Here is an 18,726-nt window from a genome sequence, read left to right on the forward strand (position 1 = left end):
AAAACTGACCACTCCTGCAAACTTTATGTGCCAATCTTGAATATGAAAATTCTGACTTTTGACTTTCTCAATACATTACGCATTTTGGTTTTTGCAGTGACATTGTAACTCCACCCACCCAAAGTTGTATCTTTTTTACTCAAAATGACATACATTCTTACATAGGGCTAAGAGTAAGACATCAGCTGATTCCACTGCAACATTGAAATTCTTATGGTTCTCAACAAATAACACAACCGGCCAAAGAATGCAAATATTCATCATACTTACTGAAATATGATATAGCCCTGAATGTAATTTATAGGACTTATAACAAAAGCTGAAAATCAACATAAAATTCTCCCTAAAGATACCAAACAGAACAGCACCAGTCCAGAGCCATGCTTAATGGCTCTGGACTGGACTGGTGCTGTGTTCAGCCTACTGGCAGCATGCACAATATTTGGCACTGATCGGCCCAGTGGTTTGTGAGATTAGCTCAAGGCAGGTAGACACGCACGCACGCACGCACGCACGCACGCACGCACACACACACACACACACACACACACACACACACACACACACACACACACACACACACACACACACACACACACACACACACACACACACACACACACACACACACAAACCCTCTTCTAGACAGCTAAAAAAAAAGGTCTAACCACCACATTCACTATGTGTCACATGTGATATTGACAGTGGAATAATGTGAAATATGTGGCTTTGAACAAATGCAAAACACCTGATGAACCTGGCTTCTAATTCACTCTTGGTTGCCTATGAAGTACTTATTGTCTCCGCCAGGCCGAAAGGCAGAGTATGTTTTACCCCCTGTCCGTCCGTCCGTGTGTCATTCTGTCATTTTGTGGACAGCTAATCTCTGGCACCGTTGGCTTGATCGCAGTGAAACTGTGCACACACACTCCCTGGATGCCAGAGCAGAACCTCTGCTCCAAATCTTTCACATGGGCCTTTTATAGCGCCACCAAGAGGCCGATTTGTGCAAAACACATTTTTGAACAGTACTCCTACAGATTTTGGCCAAAAATCCCCCAAATCGGTACACAGTATCTCTATAGTCATTAAAAGAAACGGCTCATTTCAGATTTTTCATATTCCATCCTGATTGGCAAAAATTGTCTTTAAAAGTTTGCAAGAGTACTCCGTTTCGAACAAAATGCATCAAATCATGAACACAGCATGCAATTTCCGTGACATTTTGCACACACATTCCCATTAGGCAGAGGAAGAAATGCCATTTGAAAATGTTCAAATCAGCCTCATGGTGGCGCTGTAACAGGCGATTCATGTTTTTACCTATAACTGCACCGATCAGTGTAAAACTTTGTATGCACACTCTCTAGAGGCCAAGTTAAAACATTTGCCCTGCATTTTTCACATTTGCCTTTTATAGCGCCACCAGGAGGCAGACTTATGTAAAACACATTTTTTTATATTAAGCCTTCAGATTTGATCCAAATTTCACGCAAATCGGAACACATGATCTTTATAGTCATGTGATCAAGACGGATCTGTTTGATTTTTCATATTCCACCCTGATTGGCTAACATTGACATGTAATGTTTGCAGGAGTGGCCCGTTTTGAACAAAATGCCGCAAATCATGAACGCAGTGTCCGATTGCGGTGAAACTTTGAATGCACATTTGCACTACGTTGAGGAACAAATGCCACCCTTTTAACATTGGCCTGTTATAGCGCCACCAGCAGGTCAAATTTAGCAAAACACTTTTTTAGAACAAAATTTCTCAAATCATGCATGCAGTGTACGATTGCTGTGCACGGCCTAGGAATAAATGGCACCCTTTTCACATCCTATTATAGCGCCACCAGGAGGCCATAATAACCTACCTGACCTGGCGGAGACTTGTGCTCCGAGGAGCACTTTTTCTAGTTTTGATATGAGTCTTAAAGAAGAAAATGTTTTTCTCAGGACCCTGGAATGTTGCTAATGTTTCAACCTTGAGTTGACCTTGAAGTGAGTGCCAGTGTTCCTGTCAGATCAAATCACATACAAATGTTTTTGCATTGTCTATGTACAGCACAATTTGTGCTGTAGGCCTATAGATCATATACTGTTTGTGCTGCTGAAACAGGATAGGATAAGAATGTTTCTTTATGACCAATAAACAAACTGTCAGTGTTCTTTCAGCTATTCATTGCAAATTGAACACTAAACTCACCTATGCCTGAAGCTATAGTTCTCTCAAGTTCTCAGTATTCAACTACAAGTTATCTAAGGACTACTCTGCCTGGAGACTCTAAGTGAGACTCTTCTTTGTTTCCTCTCTCCTAGCCTTGTTTCCTCTATGCATCCTCATCGGGGCACGGATCAAGGTCTCTCAGGGCCGTGGGAATACACCAAATCAAAGGGCCCCCTCAACATTAATCACACAACATGGGTTGCGTTTGTGCACCCAGCGAATTGACTTTAAGTCATTCTGGATCAGACCATCAGACCATATCTAATCTAATGATACACTGGTAGGTAGGTACACAAAGAAATATATTCAGTGGATGAAGTCTGATCCAGGGGTGCTATATATTGATAAATATATTTTTTACATCCACTTGTCTTGTTCAGTGAAACAACAGATACAGGACGTGGGGACACTCGCGACTTTAGCATAGCTTAATCCCTTAACTTTATCAGTCATAAGTGTTCATCAGATTTCCTTGTTATTGCCATATGGTTTGGTCATGCCAGTTTAATAGATAATCCAGTCTGACTGGAACCAAGGGTACGAGATATATTCTCTGCCATGTCCATGCAAGTAGTTCCAGCCCAATCCACCAAAACTATTCCAAAACCTATACTGTATTGCCATAAAAGTGAATAAGCATGACTTTTAGAACCGGCGAACGTAGGACACATGAAAAGTACTACAACTTAGAGCCCATAGAAACAATTGCAATGTGTGTGTGCGTTTATGTGTGCGTGCATGCTGAAGTCTTTGGGAGGACTGTGCTACCAGGCTTTCTATCAGAGGGTCCTTTCTGCTGCATCACCTGCTCAGGCTCAGATCACCTGCTTTGCTGCAGCTGTCCCCGCTGTCATCATGGGAATTCCCTCAGTCATCATAGGAGCAGTGGCTTCTACTGCAGGTATGTTATAAACACACACATTGCACACACTGTTAAAGTGTTGTTGTCATCATGATGATCAATGATGAAACATTAATTTTGTCAGTGGACTGCCCTCTGCTGGTCCACTGAGTATAAGACACAAACATGTTGAAGTTCATCTTCGCAGACTTGAACCAGACAAAAACTTTACTAGCAGGCGTGTGAACCTTTTTCATGACCTTACAGCACTTTATGTACGGTATGCCTCATTTACTGTCATCTTTTTAGTATCATTACCGAAAGAGGGAAAGAGGGAGAGCCTCCGAGAGGGATGGAATGAGAGAGAGGGGGGTGAGAGTGAGAGGAATAGGGAGGTAGAAAGAGAGTGGAGAGAGAGAGAGAGAGAGAGAGAGAGAGAGAGAGACTATACCCAGACAATGCTATGCTCGGTACTGAAAACAGAATATCATATTGTCCAGCTTCATATTTGATAGGTATATTTTGTCGACAATATTGATATATATGCCATTGTATCCTATTTTAGTGTGCCATCTCTGCATAACTCAAGTTTGCCTACCAATCCTATGATTGTATTAAGTTCAAGGTGGTCTGGAACTATTCCTAGTATTAGTTCTCTCCTTTCCTCTAGAGACTGCATGTGTTTTGAGTTGCACAGCGCACAGGCCCAGCCGAGGTCACTGATAATCTCTGGAGGAATACAATAACAGCTCATTGCAGTTAACTTGACCATCTATGACAAAGCCACAACACCTCCAGCGACGCCAGTCAGAGCCAAGGTCTCGCCAAAGTCTCAACCTACAAGCAAGGCTCCTCATGGCCAGATGTCATCGTCAGAGCTGATAACAACTTCCTTTGTGTATAACTGTTGTGATCATTGACTGTTTAGGCAGAGATATTTTTGCTGTAGCCTACGGTGCCTCGTGGATTGATTCTTTCTCTTAATACAATGTCAACCTTTTAATTTGAGAACCGGCCTGTGTCTGTCTTTGATTTCGTCTCATCCTTTTTACACTGGGTTTTCAGCTGTTTAACTACAAATAGTTTAAATTAACATAGAGCAGGATTTACGACCCTTATCAGCTCTTTTATCTACTTTATCAATATTGTTCAACTTCATTCCTAATATAGATCCGTTCCTTCCTCTGCTGCAGAGAAGATGATAAGTAAGGGATCTATTATCCAATACCAATAGCTTATTTTTCATTATGTTGTAGTTTGTATAAATAGCTATCATCCTACTGTTTGTCCACTAGGCTAGGGGACTACTCCCATCTAGTGGACAAACAGTGCAACTGTAGAACTATAGTTAGAACGCAAACCACAACACACTATGAGTGATGCACAAAATGTTTTATAGAATTAATAAATTAATTTTAGAAAAGTGTGCCTTGTTAATTTGAGGAGCACTGTGGGATTTGTTTTGGAGCCAGTCATGCAGTGACTTTAGAGAGCTGTTCAGTCGTGCACTGTTCAGGGAACTGAAATGACATCATTTGAGTACACTGCTCTGTATCATATGCACATGGATGGCATCTGTTCCAGTGCACTGAACATTGCACAGTATGAATGACCGCACAGGCTCTAGGTGGGGGGAGTAGGGTCTTGCAGAATGTTGAAGCCCCTGGGCAGATGGAAGCATTGCCACCATGCTTTTCAAAGCTGAAGTCAGTTTCTTGTTGAGGTCCCATGCTGACCTCCTCTGTTAATTATCCATGATAGCAACCACAGAGAGTGGAAATAAAATAAAAACACTTGTTTGTTTGCTTTGAGATTTTCTTCTGTCACAATATATGTTTTTCCGCAGTAAAGTCAAATGTAAAGAATAGTTAAGTCAAAGAAGAATACAATTAATTTATTGTAAGTTACAAGGCTTATTTACAGACATAAAGCATACCAACAAGAAATATATTTACAATCAAACACAACCAGCTACAGTGTAAAGTGTACAAATATACAAAGAAAGAAAGTGAATCAACACTTTAGGAGGTTCTACATTAAACTGTAGTACAAAAGGCCAGTCAATATTCAAAATGAATTAAAACAAAATATGTATATTCAAAAAGTGACAAATAATTTGTATGGTGTATCCTTATACCAAGATAATGTGAAGGGTGTAAAACAGGTTCATCACAGATGAACTGTGTTTGTAATCCTGGGGTTTTGCATGTACAGTATTGTGCATTTTACATATCTCGGCCAATGCCAATTACAATTGGAATGCAAAATGGGCATCTGATTGCACCGGATCTATGGCCCATGAAAAGTTACTGTATGTCCAGAGCTATGATGTATTTTAATAAAACACAGTATCTATATTCTACTTAATTCAAAACATCTGCACATCATGTAAAATACCACTTAAAGTGCTTAAATAAATAAATCACAGCTCCTGCTCTGAAAAAAGAAATATAAACATTCAAGATTACATAATCCAAATCAAAGCACCATGAACGCTATAGCTCTCTGGACTTGTCCGACAGTCCTTAATGGCATTAATGTAGCACAGCAAGACCTAATCTTTCACCTTGTCAGACTCTGCCAAGGGGGCACATTTTAGCCTTTCATATTCACAATAGGAATGCTGTCATGATACAAATCTGATTTAGTCTGCAATCTGTGCCAGATTGATAAATCATTCTGAAACGTCAATGTTATATGGCTCAGGGTTTCTTAGCCTTTTGTGTAGCTGTCTGAAACTATCTGACTATATAAACTGACAAGTGTGATTGTGGGTACTGGTCACCACTGTTTAATTAAGCTGCTATCCTTTTAAATATACTGTAGGTTATGATGGCCATAAATCCAATCTGTGTTCAACGGTATGTGATCATGGCCACTTTTTACAAAGAAAACATGATAATTGGGTTCTCAGTGCATAATACAATAAATTATGGCATTAGATCACAGACAGAAATAACCAGCACAGTTCTACAGCTCTGAAGAGAGCTCATAAGCATTGTGTCTTGTAGAGCTTAGTCTGTCAACCCAGTGACAGTTATTTCAATATTTCCCCTGAGATAAGCTCAAGTAACTGAAATGGCACAAGCCTCACCTGAAACACATTGGAATAAAAATTTGGTGCGGTATTACAATATGCATTTTTATGTTGATAAATGCATGTCTGCACCTGTTCTGTCGTGCATACCCTATATGTGCGCACTGTAAGTTTACAGTAAGAGAGTTTGTGTGCATTGATGTTGATATAATATAAGCAACTTCAATTTTAGTTGGAAGTTCCTCTTCTGTTCTTCTGAAAGCCCTCATGGTCAAAATGTCCTTCCAGATCCACATGCTGTACTGTCGCTTCAATTAGTGAAAGCCATCAGGAATATTTCTGTAGGGTTGAAATTGACATGGTCAAGTCCAGGTTAAAGCCACATATTTACATAACCTCTCTCTCACACACACACACACACACACACACACACACACACACACACACACACACACACACACACACACACACACACACACACACACACACACACACACACACACACACACACACACACACACACACACACACACACACACACACACACACACACACACACACACACACACACACATTTCACTTACCCCAATAACTGTATGTATCCAGTTCAGCAGCTCGTCAATGTTGGCATAGACCCCTGGTCTTCCCTCCCTGGCACAGCCGACCCCCCAGCTCACAACGCCCACTAAGTTCCAACGAAAGGAGGTGAAGTACACCAAAGGACCCCCACTGTCTCCCTGGGATACATAAGAGTACAAGAGAGTTCTGTTATTCATATGTAAATACTGAATAGTCTCTACAGTGTTTCCTAAACATAGGGTCGCAAGTAAATATCCAGTTTCTTAACATTTCCTACAGAAAATAATATTGAATTAAAATAGTGTTAATGAATATAAAATGAGCATTACATTTATTTTGGTTTGTTAATAATCTGAGGGAGCACACTACATCTCCCCTACCAATAGGGGCCTTCTGAAACCCCCATTGTACATAAAAGCAGATCCAACAACAGGTGGAAGCTGGGGTGGTGGAGAGTGAGCAGCTATATTGAAAGCATCAGCGACAGCAGGAAGGGTAGCAAGCTGCTGCTTACCCTCAGCAAGCGGCAGCAGCACAGAGCAGTAAACAGCAGCAAACATGAATGAGCAATTTTAATGGCCGGGATTCGTACCCAGGTCTCCCGTGTGGAAAGCTAACATCTTATTTACAAGGCTAAAGGAGAATTCTTCCTTTGGCTGAGGGAGATCGATATCAGCCTTTTGGTCAGTGATGGATTGGCCATCGGGCGATAGAATTCTGTTTTTTCTTATTTTTTGCTTTTGTCCTTGCTGACCGGCCCACAATGGTTTGTTTCTTATACTCACCATTAGATTACTTAGTAAAACAACGATATACATCTTTTACTTATTGTTGCTTTAGAAAATTGTAAACTGTTTGATAATGAAAACCCCCTTTCAAAATGTGCACCGCTGGAGGCGGTCACAGAATCGGATGGGTTACCAAATACAGTGTAACACCAGACCAGCCACATGACCTCAGAAGATTACTGATCTAAACTACTAGCTAATGTTGGACTGAATTTCCAGTACCATGCCATTAGTCCAGTGGACTAATGGGCCGGGCCCATAGCAGGACCTGCACATAAATTGACATGCCAGAAAAGCAAGGAGAGGAAGAAGGGGGAGCTGGTAAGAAATGTAATGACCAACTTTTTTCAGTCAGCTCAGAAAGCTGCTCCCCCAGCTAATGTTACTAGCCAAGAGGTAGCTATGGCTAACTGGTGTTCATTTCCATTTCACTGAAGATATTTAGACTTTATATATTTACACCAGTAGCTGGAGAGATCCTTATTATCCTAAACTGAAAATAAAAAAACTGCTTGCACTTCATGAGGAGTCTATGTGGGTCCGGTCAAGGCATTAAAGGCCTGGGCTGAATTTTTTTTTTTTGTCATAGTGACATGAGCGTGACAACGTGGTCCCCCGGCCAGCGTCCTTGCGGCGTGTCATTGTCTCCGCCAGGCCGAAAGGCATGGCGAGAGAGTATGTTTTGCACCCTGTCCGTCCGTCCGTCCGTGTGTCCGTCCGTGTGTCCTGTCCGTCCGTTAGCAGCTAATCTCCGGTACCGTTGGCCCGGTCGCTGTGATGCCAATTCAGAACCTCTGCCTCAAATTTTTCACATGGGCCTGTTATAGCGCCACCAGGAGGCCGATTTGTGCAAAACCCATTTTTTTACATTACTCCTACAGATTTTATCCAAACGTCATACAAATCGGTACACAGTATCTCTATAGTCATGTGATCAACACGGATCTGTACGATTTCCAATATTCCATCCTCATTGGCTAAGGTTGGCTTCCAAAGTTTGCAGGATTGGTCCGTTTTGAACAAAATGCCTCAAATCATGAACGCAGTGTAAGATTTCCGTGACATTTCACACACACATTCCCACTAGGGCAAGGAAGAAATGCCACCCTTTTCACATTGGCCTGCTATAGCGCCACCAGCAGGTCTAATTTAGCAAAACTCATTTTTGGAAGAAAATGCCTCAAATCATGAATGCAATGTCCGATTGCCGTGAATGACCTAAGAATAAATGGCACCCTTTTCACATTGGCCTATTATTATAGCGCCACCAGGAGGCCACAATAACGTGCCTGACCTGGCGGAGACCTTTGCTCCGAGGAGCACTTTTTCTAGTTCTAATATAAGATCATTCTGAATAACTCCGGGTTAAGTGGATCAAAATGGACTCTTACCTGACATGCATCTACTTTTCCATCCAGGAAGCCAGCACAAATCATCCTTTGGGTTATGGCAGGACCATAGACTGTGGGCTTTGAACACTTCTCTCTGCCAATCAGATCGATTGCAGCCTTCTGAAGTGATGGAGATACCTTCCCTGTAGGGATAGAGGTGCATGCTTGTCAAGCCTGAGTGACAGAGAGTCTTGAAGACATTTTACTCTGATGCGAATAAAAAGTTCACAAATCCATATGTGTGGCATTGCTGCAACTCTGTCTGTCTGTCTGTCTGTCTGTCTGTCTGTCTGTCTGTCTGTCTGTCTGTCTGTCTGTCTGTCTGTCTGTCTGTCTGTCTCACATTGTCAGTTTTTATTTCAAGTTTGTACTTTTAAGTTATAATGTCTACTGAATTGATTTTGCACATTTGGAAGCTGTCCTGAGCTGCATCTGAACACCTCGTGTCATTCTGGATGTATTGTAATGTTCATCATTTCTGTGAGGATCTCTCCCTCCTTTCGGCTGGTTTGATTTTTGTGTTGTTCAGTACATCCACTTTACGTGCCATCAGGCTAGATTGTGAACCACGGGGTGGCTGTGTGTCTGTGGGCCCACTGAGGTTCTCTGCGTGGTCAGTGTGCTTTTGTTTTTATTTGTCCTGACCCCTGACATGACATTACTGCATGTCAATGTTTGGGCTTTATTCACCTGAATGTGTGTATTAGATTTTAACAAAACATTCTGTGAGATCCCATTGGTTCACCGATCTGTCCGTCAGCCCCCGCCCCATACCCCTCCTCCTCCCCCAATGTGCAGCATTGAGAGCCCTGACGTCACAATTTTTTTTTTTAAAGAGACAATTTTAGCAAAAGGTAAATAAATAAATACAAACACCATACACACCTTTCTCGTTTAGATATCCCCAGCCAGTCACCCTCAAGGAGGCTCCAGTAGGAAGCCCTAAAGCTTTGGGGGGCAGGCACACTGGCCTACGGCTGTCTGGAGTAAGGAGACAGAGCCGTTAACCCTTTGCAATATTAATCATCATCATCATTGTCTTACATTTCATTGGATCTTTGGAAAGCAGCATGAGAAAAAATAACAAATTGTTACATTTGGTAAAACAGTTTCCTATTCAAGCAATACATTTGATACAATGACCACAAGGGGGCAGCAGAGTACACCAAGTAATATGCCTGCTTGTCTTTTGTGTATCCTCGTGTGTTTAATCATTTCATATCATAGTTAATGAAACCGTGATGCTTCTACTTTTCCTCACCTCCCACTGTGATAGGACTGTAGAGCCTCATCATCGCTATGTCGTAGTCGTTGCGAGCTGCATTATAGTCTCCATGGACTATGATCCTGTCGACATATGAGCCTCCCAGTGTCCCCATATACGTCCTGCCTGACACCACCCTCCAACGGCTCACCTCCTTCTTTGTCCTGTATAGACCAGAGGGAGAGAGAAGATGAGAACACGTCTTTCTGTGTCAGGAAGAAGATGCACTTGTATTTCTAACCACTTACTGTAAGTCCTATTTTATACAGATCGTACAACGTTGTCATGTGAAAATAGTTATTTAAAAGCTCACAATGCACTGCAAGCTTGAGGATCTTCACCTATGATGACATGCACAAAATGTGGACACCAGGTTTAAAGTGGCTAATTGACAAAGGCAGATTCTATGGTTGACATTGTTTTTGTTTTTTACATAATGAAACATAGTTACATAAGAAGACAGATAGGTCTATCCCTAATGCCCCAAGCAACTTATACATAATCAATCATATACACTGTACGTGCACATAGATAGCTCTATATGAAAGAGAAAATATACTTCAATATGCCATTTCCTCAGTTGTTAGTGTAAACCCCCTCCCCCCAAATAAGGGAATAGGAAAAGAAAAACAGGATCTTAGAAGTGAGAAGTAAGTTCCTAATCAAAGTTGTCTCTCACAGACATGTCCCTTGTTTTGGCAAAATATTTCATTCTCCCAATAGGCATACAATACATACAGTAAATCTGTAGTCTTTCTACTCCCAGCTTATGCTTACTGTAGCTGTATACAGAAAGCTAAACTTACTGAAGAGAGTACACGGGTAAAATAAAAAGTACACTAAGTGTTCATGTCTAATTCTAAAAATCTGAAGGTTTCATTTAAAAATGATAAGTGAAACTCTTGAGTCATATTAGGAACAGCCAGAGTTTCAATGGGTTTCAGGCACCCATGACCAACAATGCAGACTATCCCCTATATGGTTTGTAAATGGACCCCAAAAGGTTGCACTTTTACACTTTGAAGAGTTAAATGAACACTCTGGATTTGATCTTGTAGAATACTGACCCAGCGAAGCAGTGGGCAGCTGTGACCACCCAACGCGATGACACTAGGGACCCTCCGCATGTGTGCTGTCCGTTCTGTTGAAGGCTGACCTGCCACGGCCAGTCCTCTATGACAGCGTCCGTACCGCCCACGATGCGGTCCTGAGTCCCCCGGCCCTCGCCCCTGTCTCCACATTCTGTCAAATTGGGTCACAAAGTCAATCTGTCATTATTTAGCCCATTTCATTATTCCATTCGCTTAATCTTCTCTCATATAGCTACAGCAGTCTTGGACAAGACTGACAGAGATTTTCCTTTTATCGATTCTGACATTTACAATCGATAAATATCTCTCAGTCTTGTCCAGAGGCCAGTCAGATTGGCATTAGATCAACTCTGTTTACCCATACGGTCTTTCCATATTTGGAAAGCGCTTTTCTACAAAAGACGGTGAAGTGAATGTGCCATTCAGAGACTTGGTATGTACAGTAGACCTTCAGTGTAGTGGTTTTGTTCATAAAGGAAGTTTTCTTTAGCCACTTAAGCCCTATTTTATGCTTTGTCGTATTTCACACTGTGAAAATAGCAGAGCTTTGCTTTTTTTATTGTATTTTTATATTAGATTTTCTTTGCCAACACCAGGTTGAAAGTGTTTAGGGAAAGGCCTCACCTGAGCAGGTCAAGGAAATGACGCTCTGTGACTGGCACACTTTGCTGTTGGGAGACACAGGGATACACAGATTACACACAGAAAGGTTACAACAATGAGTCAATAAGTACAGCAATAAAACATACAACAATAAATGCAGCATACGCAATAACAATAGATGCAGTTACGCACACAAATAGGCCTACTCGCAAACACACACATACTGTACGCACGCACAGACACACACACACACACACACACACACACACACACACACACACACACACACACACACACACACACACACACACACACACACACACACACACACACACACACACACACACACACACACACACACACACACACACACACACACACACACACACTAACAATACAACAAAACAACAAAGTAGTCAACACTTTTTACTGCTAGCCTATATGGGCTACTGTATAACTATGCTTATCATGGTTACTGATTTCACTAGTTTGCACCCATATACTGGAAAAGTAAGATCCGGCCTTGGGAACAGTATTCAGCTTCCTGTATCTGTTTTCCCGAAATACATACATTGTAAATTCCGAGGGCTGTAATGGGTGGCACGCAAACCAGAGGATGTGTCTCTTACCGGTCAATGGTAGTCAGATGTATGGGGATAAGCCCTGGCGCTGACCGCGTGGCTGTGAAGGGCCCCGCCCTCAGAGAGGATGTCAGCTCGTCCACTCGGACGGCGTTGCTGCGAGGTTTACTACGAGACAAAGGAGGAGAACCCGTTGATACCTGATTTCAGAGTAATTGTATCATTATTATATGTATAATTTGGATTTATCTCAGCAGCAGTACCATGACATGGTACGGGTACAGATGTAACCTCACATGCTTAGTCCATTCATATGTTTTAGTTATTTTAAAAGGTATAAACTCACTTTGTGTATCCCAGTTCCTTGCATGCGGCCTGCGTGTGCACTTCGGTCCAGCCCTCACTGCACACACTCCTCCATCCTAGGCCTGTGCTGTACACCTGCACAATACTCTTAGCTGACACTAGACGCACTGGAAAGAAGAATAAAGCCTAATTTATAATCCATCGCACAGCGGTTTTGGTTGCCGAAAAGAACTGACCTACTAGCTAACAACACGTCGCCACGCAGCGTGAAGATCAGTTCTTTCCAGCAACCGACACATCGTACGATGGAGTATAAATGTGGCTTATGAGGGAGAGGGGACAGGACAGAAAAGTTTGTTATTGATATTCTGAAAGTGAGTGGAGGTAGATCGAGACAAAAAGAGTGACATTTTGTCTGTGTGCCTGTCCTACCTGGGAAGGTGGTGTTGACTTTGAAGCTGGACACACAGGTGACCTCGTCCTCCCCGGCTGCGCAGTCCTCTTTCCCATCACAGGCTTTGTTTATTGAGATGAACTTCATGGACCGCGAGCAGAAGAAGTACTTGGTTTCGATCAACCTTTTGGCTGTGAGATTGAAGTGAAAGGCACAGCGGGAGGGAAGATCAAAAACAGAAAATTGCCGTTATATTATATATATATATTATAAAAAAATGTTGTGTGTGTATTTTCAAATCAGGGGCAGGCACACAAATACATATCATTTTGGGGGTCCTGATACAGCAACACTGATATAGCAACATACGTTTTTCTTCATGCGATACCAAGCATATCTCTGAGGAAGCTACATTTATAATCTAGCACTATATTTAGAGTAGTGACTCACTGAAGAACACTGCAGTGGATAGTATGCCTAGCACCACTATAACTGTAAGGCCGGTGAGCACCACTCGCTTCCACTTAGATGCCGAGGCCTTCTGAGGTTCCTGAGCCGTCATCGACCTTCGGTGACGGCCAGGCCGTGGTACCACTGGAATGAAAGTAAAAGTAGAGTAGAATGATGGGTTGGACAGAAGACAGAGATCAGAAAGACATTAAAAGGGTCAAAGGACAAGGGAGATGATGACAGGAACATAATACGACAAAAATACCTTTTCAGGGCAACTTAACTGGAATGCATTCATTACTGACATGTTAGGCACTAAACATATGTTATCCTTGCATCACCAACATTGATTAATCTTAGTCTTACCTTGATGCGTAGGATTCAGCGGTATTGTACTATCCTCAGCCTGCTGGGTGTCTGTCTGATGGGGAAATGGGAAATATGCATAAGACAACATATCATGCCATACATACAGTAAGGGGTCACATAGCATGTGGTTTGACAGAAAAAACTAAAGCCCTCTGCCTGTAATGTACACACACATGACTTAGTGAGACTGTAGTATAATGTTTTTGTCAGAAGAGGCGTGGGGGGATATAGGAGACAAAAAAACATGCTGTACTGCAGCCACTGACAGTTATCCTGTGGCTGCAGGCATGTTCCCATCAAATCTATTAACGCGGTGGTCTTTACTGCTTGCCACGGTACAGATAGACTCAGCCTGGACAATAGGGTATTGTGTCAACAACTACTGGGAACAATTGAAGCAGCTATAATCAGGGAAGATAACCTTACAGTCGGATGCAACCTACTGAATATGAATACGAGAGGAGGGACAGGTGCAATACTATTATAGGTCATCAGTAGCCCGACAATTGGTCAGTTATTACAGGGGTTTTCCAAACTTTTCCATGCCAAGGACCCCTAAAATGTGGGGGTCCAATTAATAGCCATAACCTCTGCCCCCTCCACCATGGAAACTTTTGCTGTTCTATTCACAGGCCGTAGCAGTAACATGTAGGCTATACACTGTTAATTCATAGTGTGCCAGTTTTGTCATTTCCCAACATTTAAAAGGGGTGGAAAAGCAACAATAACAAAGAAACTAAATAAAAATAAATCTGTTTACAACTAAATCAGTTTAAAAAACTGACTGTTCAACCTGAAACCGTTATAAAAAAGGGAGTTTCCAGTGAGCGAGTCAAATACGCTTTGTTCACACTGTGGTACTTTCACTTTGGTGGCAATGTCAAAACAATTCCCTTTCTTGTCTCACTATGTAGAACCGACGCTCAGTGACATTAAGTGTAAGATGAGTTTTTAAACTGACAGCTGGTCTGCTGCCATTTTGTTAGCAGTGAATATGACTCATCATTTCAGTGTTGTTGGTGTCTGTCACAACAACCTGTCTATGCACAAGTGTTAAGCAGGTGGTAAGCAGTAACTCAGACAGTGTTGGGAGCATGTTTCCGGCTACCTGCTGTTTATCCCTTTTGTTCCGCTCATTATTCAGGTTTGGGTAAGTTCCCTCTTTTGCATTGAGTCTTGGCCACTGGCCAGTTTGGTGTGGCTTATCAATGTAAAAAAAAAAAAAAAGGAAGTAGGCTACAAATAATCTGCTCTAGGCGCTAGATATATTTTTCGTTTGTTTTTTATGGGCCTTGGATTGTAGTTGTCACTGAAATACACACACACACACACACACACACACACACACACACACACACACACACACACACACACACACACACACACACACACACACACACACACACACACACACACACACACACACACACACACACACACACACACACACACACACACACACACACACACTCCAAACTCTGCGGTAGAATGAGGACTGAGTTCTAGGAACAAGTGGAACATGAACCTATCCTGGAGTAGACCTACATTGGACAAAGAATGTGGTGGGACTGGTTCACTTGCCTGGGCAGTTGTTTAGGTGTGGGAGGTGGGGGTAGGGCGGTGGTCACTCTATACTCTTAAGTATCTGCTCTGCCAGCAGACTGCTTTACTGACACACTCTTACATAACTTAGAGATGGATCCACAATGTGTTTAAACTGGTCCAAGCTTTATGAAACACAAAGGCTGTTGTGGGAGGTCTACTTCACTTGTCTGCATTACACCTCATTATGCCTTTTTATATAACACCAGTATTATATTCTAACACCTATAGTGTTTCAATATATCATTATATTGATATGGATATCATTTGGTCAGACAGACATCCTTTTCTTTTATGTAAAATGGTGTCAGAGAGAGAGTGGGTTACCTCTAAAGAGAAGCAACGTACTCCTTTCTTGATATTATATTCATTGTACTTATGAAACATATTGTAAATTGTAAACCAATGTCTACTAAGCCTGCTGTACATGCTGTGTATTAAGTGCAAAACATGAGAGTTTGCGCGGTGCTAACCAATCTAGTGTGTAATGGACTTGTGAAATCAAGCACAAACTTTTAACAGGGTTGATGTAATTGCCTGTGTTCTGGTGAATTTTGGGAGTTTGACTTATATCGTGCTTTACTAGCATTGGATAATGATGGGTACATTTGTAATTTCATCCATTAAAAAGCTAAAAGTAGGCCTACATAAATTGATTTAATGACTAAAGCAATTAAAGAGCCATCTCTAATAATAACCATTCATTATTTAAAACTAAAAGTGAATATATGTGTATGATTGCATGCAATTACAATGTATAACTTAGATGAGTGTATGTGTACACTGTATGTGGGAATGGAGTTTTTATTCAGTGGTTAGATCCCATTGTAAACCACCATGAGGAGGAACTAGGTCATCAGATAATGGATTATTACTTAAATAGGAGCAATAACGAAGGGTGTTGAATAAAGGAAGGATGGATGACTTAGTAGGTATAGAAAAGTGGGAGGTATATTCCCAGTCATGGAAAATGGGAAAGATGGCTAGTTAACTCATTCAGTGCCATGCTTATTTATGGCAGTTTGGTTCTGAGTGCCACAGCCAAAATTCATTGTAAAAAAAAAGTGCTTAGGAGCCGAGATACAGCCTTTTCCAGTAAGAAGTTAAACAAAGAGTGAATAGAGCAGAATATTTTCAAATCATGATATCTTGCGTTCTGAACATTTCTTTCAAAAAAAAAAGAAGATTTTTTAAAATTATTATTATGATTTTGTATGACGTCTTAGACGTCACGTGGCACTAAGGGCGCTCAGGCCATGACGTCTTAGACGTCATGTGGCACTGTTTAAAATAACACTTGAGGAGTTGACTGTGTAAGGTGTGGTAAAACTAAGCGAAACTGCCAATCATGTGACATAAAGTCTGACTCAGGCTCATTGGTCCCGTTTGGCCAGTTGCTATCATAGTCACAGCTCTGTAGCACACAGCCTCTGATGAGAAAGCATAACTGGGTCAACATTTAACGTAAGAGCCTTGGTAGAACGTTTGTTTTGCTGAAGCGCACCTCTTCTCTACATCTCAGCTCGGCTGGACTGTGTTGAACTGCACAGAGGGAAGTCATAAAAGGCCTTTTGTGTAGGTAACGAGATGTGCTATAATCAAAGTAGAGATCTAGACTAGCGTGCACGGATGTTACAAAGATACAATCACATGCAAGCGGTATGTGTGTCACTGTGCATGTGTACACAACTTAGTTGTGTGCATGTGCATACAACATACAGTTGTGTACACTACTGCTAAGTTAGGTATCGTTGTATGACTATTAAGGGAGTAGCCTTGTTAGTGCTGCTGTAGGCTGAACAGCCTCAACCAGTTATCACATCCGCCTGTTGACTGTAAACAAATTTTAAACAAATCCACAGAATATCAGACCAGGTCGTATCATGATCAACAGCAATAGTATGAACATACTATTGTAGATGAACTGCTATTAGCCACAGTCATTAGAGATACAAATACAGTATGCTACACACATCTGCATCATCACACAATTACTGTACATTATGCACACACAACTCACAAGCAGAACCCAAATGTTCAATATCTGTAATAGGAAATAGCGATATCTACTAGTAGAGCAAAGTACAAAGGGCGATGAGACAGAACCATATCTGTGTCACCATGAAATGTAATATACTGTAGTGTCATCCAAGAATATAGTGTCATGTAGCAGCAGCATAATAAGAAACTGCTTGTAAACCAGAACCACTAGATTTTAAATACAGTAGTAAAAAAAAACAATGCTTTCCATAAACTGAATGCATGACGACCACGTTCAGCTGCATAGTTACCTGGCCACAAAAAAAAAAAGACCTACTGTACAAATGTTTCTCGTTTCAGCTCCACTCACCCACATGATGCAGTTGTCGCTCTTTTCAGGGCCAGATTCACCTCGCCAGACACGGGGGAACAGAGGGAACACTGTCCTACCTCACTGGAGGTGGGGTTCCTCTCAAAACCTGTCCCCGATCACTTTTCCTTTCCCTGCAAACTTCCTCTGCTCCTGTGCTGCTATGACTTCTCAAACCTCTCTCTCTCTCTCTCTCTCTGTCTCTCTCTGTCTGCCTCCTTCTCTGTCTCTCTCCCACTCTATCTGTCTGTATCTCCCTTCTTCTTTGTACAGTAGTGTAACTGTATCCACTCTGCGTGGTGCCTGAGCTGACTTCCGATGAAATCCCGAGGCTGTAGTAAGGGTTACCGCGCTGCTGCTTTTGTTGTGTTGACACTCTGCCTCCCAGAACTGTTTTTTGATGACCCAACCCCTGCTGACAACACAAACACACAACTATTCCAGGTAACCTGACACTTTGAGCCCTCCTCAGTCCTCACTCTACCTGTGTACCTCCCTTCTTTCTCTCTCTCCTCCCATCCTTCCCGCTCCAAACATTTTCCATTTTTCCAGCCAGTGCAGTGCACGTTTGATTACCTCATTAACAAATGACTTGACCTGCCTGGTGAATATTGTTTTTGACCTTTTTTCGCCCTGCGGGGGAACAGCTGTGTTGCCCACATGGAGGAGCGAGGAGGGGGGAGCAGTTAGGGGTTAAAGGACAACTTTGTTTTTTTACAACCAAGGTTTATGTTTTAGCTTGTAATTAAAGTAAATAAAAGATGAGTGTTAAAACATTTTCATATACTGCTTTCTATAGTTTTAGCAAATGTAAATTTTATTTACATTTCTGGAAAAAAAAGAAATTCTAT

At 41.8% G+C, this 18,726-nt stretch overlaps 1 protein-coding gene across 2 annotated transcripts; it reads right to left on the reverse strand.

The window, feature by feature from the left end:
• Positions 1 to 4,949: 4,949 nt before the first annotated feature.
• Positions 4,950 to 18,256, reverse strand: tmprss4a (transmembrane serine protease 4a). Of its 2 annotated transcripts, XR_013933184.1 has the most exons (14): positions 17,876 to 18,256; positions 13,921 to 13,975; positions 13,555 to 13,698; positions 13,143 to 13,295; positions 12,751 to 12,877; positions 12,453 to 12,572; positions 11,845 to 11,888; positions 11,197 to 11,371; positions 10,127 to 10,293; positions 9,751 to 9,846; positions 8,866 to 9,008; positions 6,692 to 6,844; positions 5,637 to 6,446; positions 4,950 to 5,504 (listed from the first exon to the last, which is right to left on the reverse strand). XR_013933184.1 is itself a non-coding variant. In XM_080428704.1 (13 exons), the coding sequence occupies exons 1-13, from the start codon at positions 17,879 to 17,881 to the stop codon at positions 6,435 to 6,437; spliced, it is 1,395 nt and encodes a 464-aa protein (XP_080284830.1). In that variant the 5' UTR covers positions 17,882 to 18,256; the 3' UTR covers positions 4,950 to 6,434. The 2 variants fall into 2 exon arrangements, 1 of the variants encoding a protein (XP_080284830.1); XM_080428704.1 differs by having other exon boundaries at positions 4,950 to 6,446.
• Positions 18,257 to 18,726: the final 470 nt, after the last annotated feature.

This window comes from Gymnoscopelus braueri (assembly GCF_963280865.1).
Source record: "Gymnoscopelus braueri genome assembly, chromosome: 5".
NCBI lineage: Eukaryota > Metazoa > Chordata > Actinopteri > Myctophiformes > Myctophidae > Gymnoscopelus > Gymnoscopelus braueri.

Bases quoted from the DNA above. Each gene is read 5' to 3' on its own strand.
- tmprss4a (XM_080428704.1), bottom strand. The intron at 12,573-12,750 runs GTGAGTTTATAC...TTTGTCTCGTAG, and splicing joins AAGGAACTGGGATACACAAA to TAAACCTCGCAGCAACGCCG. The intron at 10,294-11,196 runs GTCAGTATTCTA...TGGTCTATACAG, and splicing joins GCTGCCCACTGCTTCGCTGG to GACAAAGAAGGAGGTGAGCC.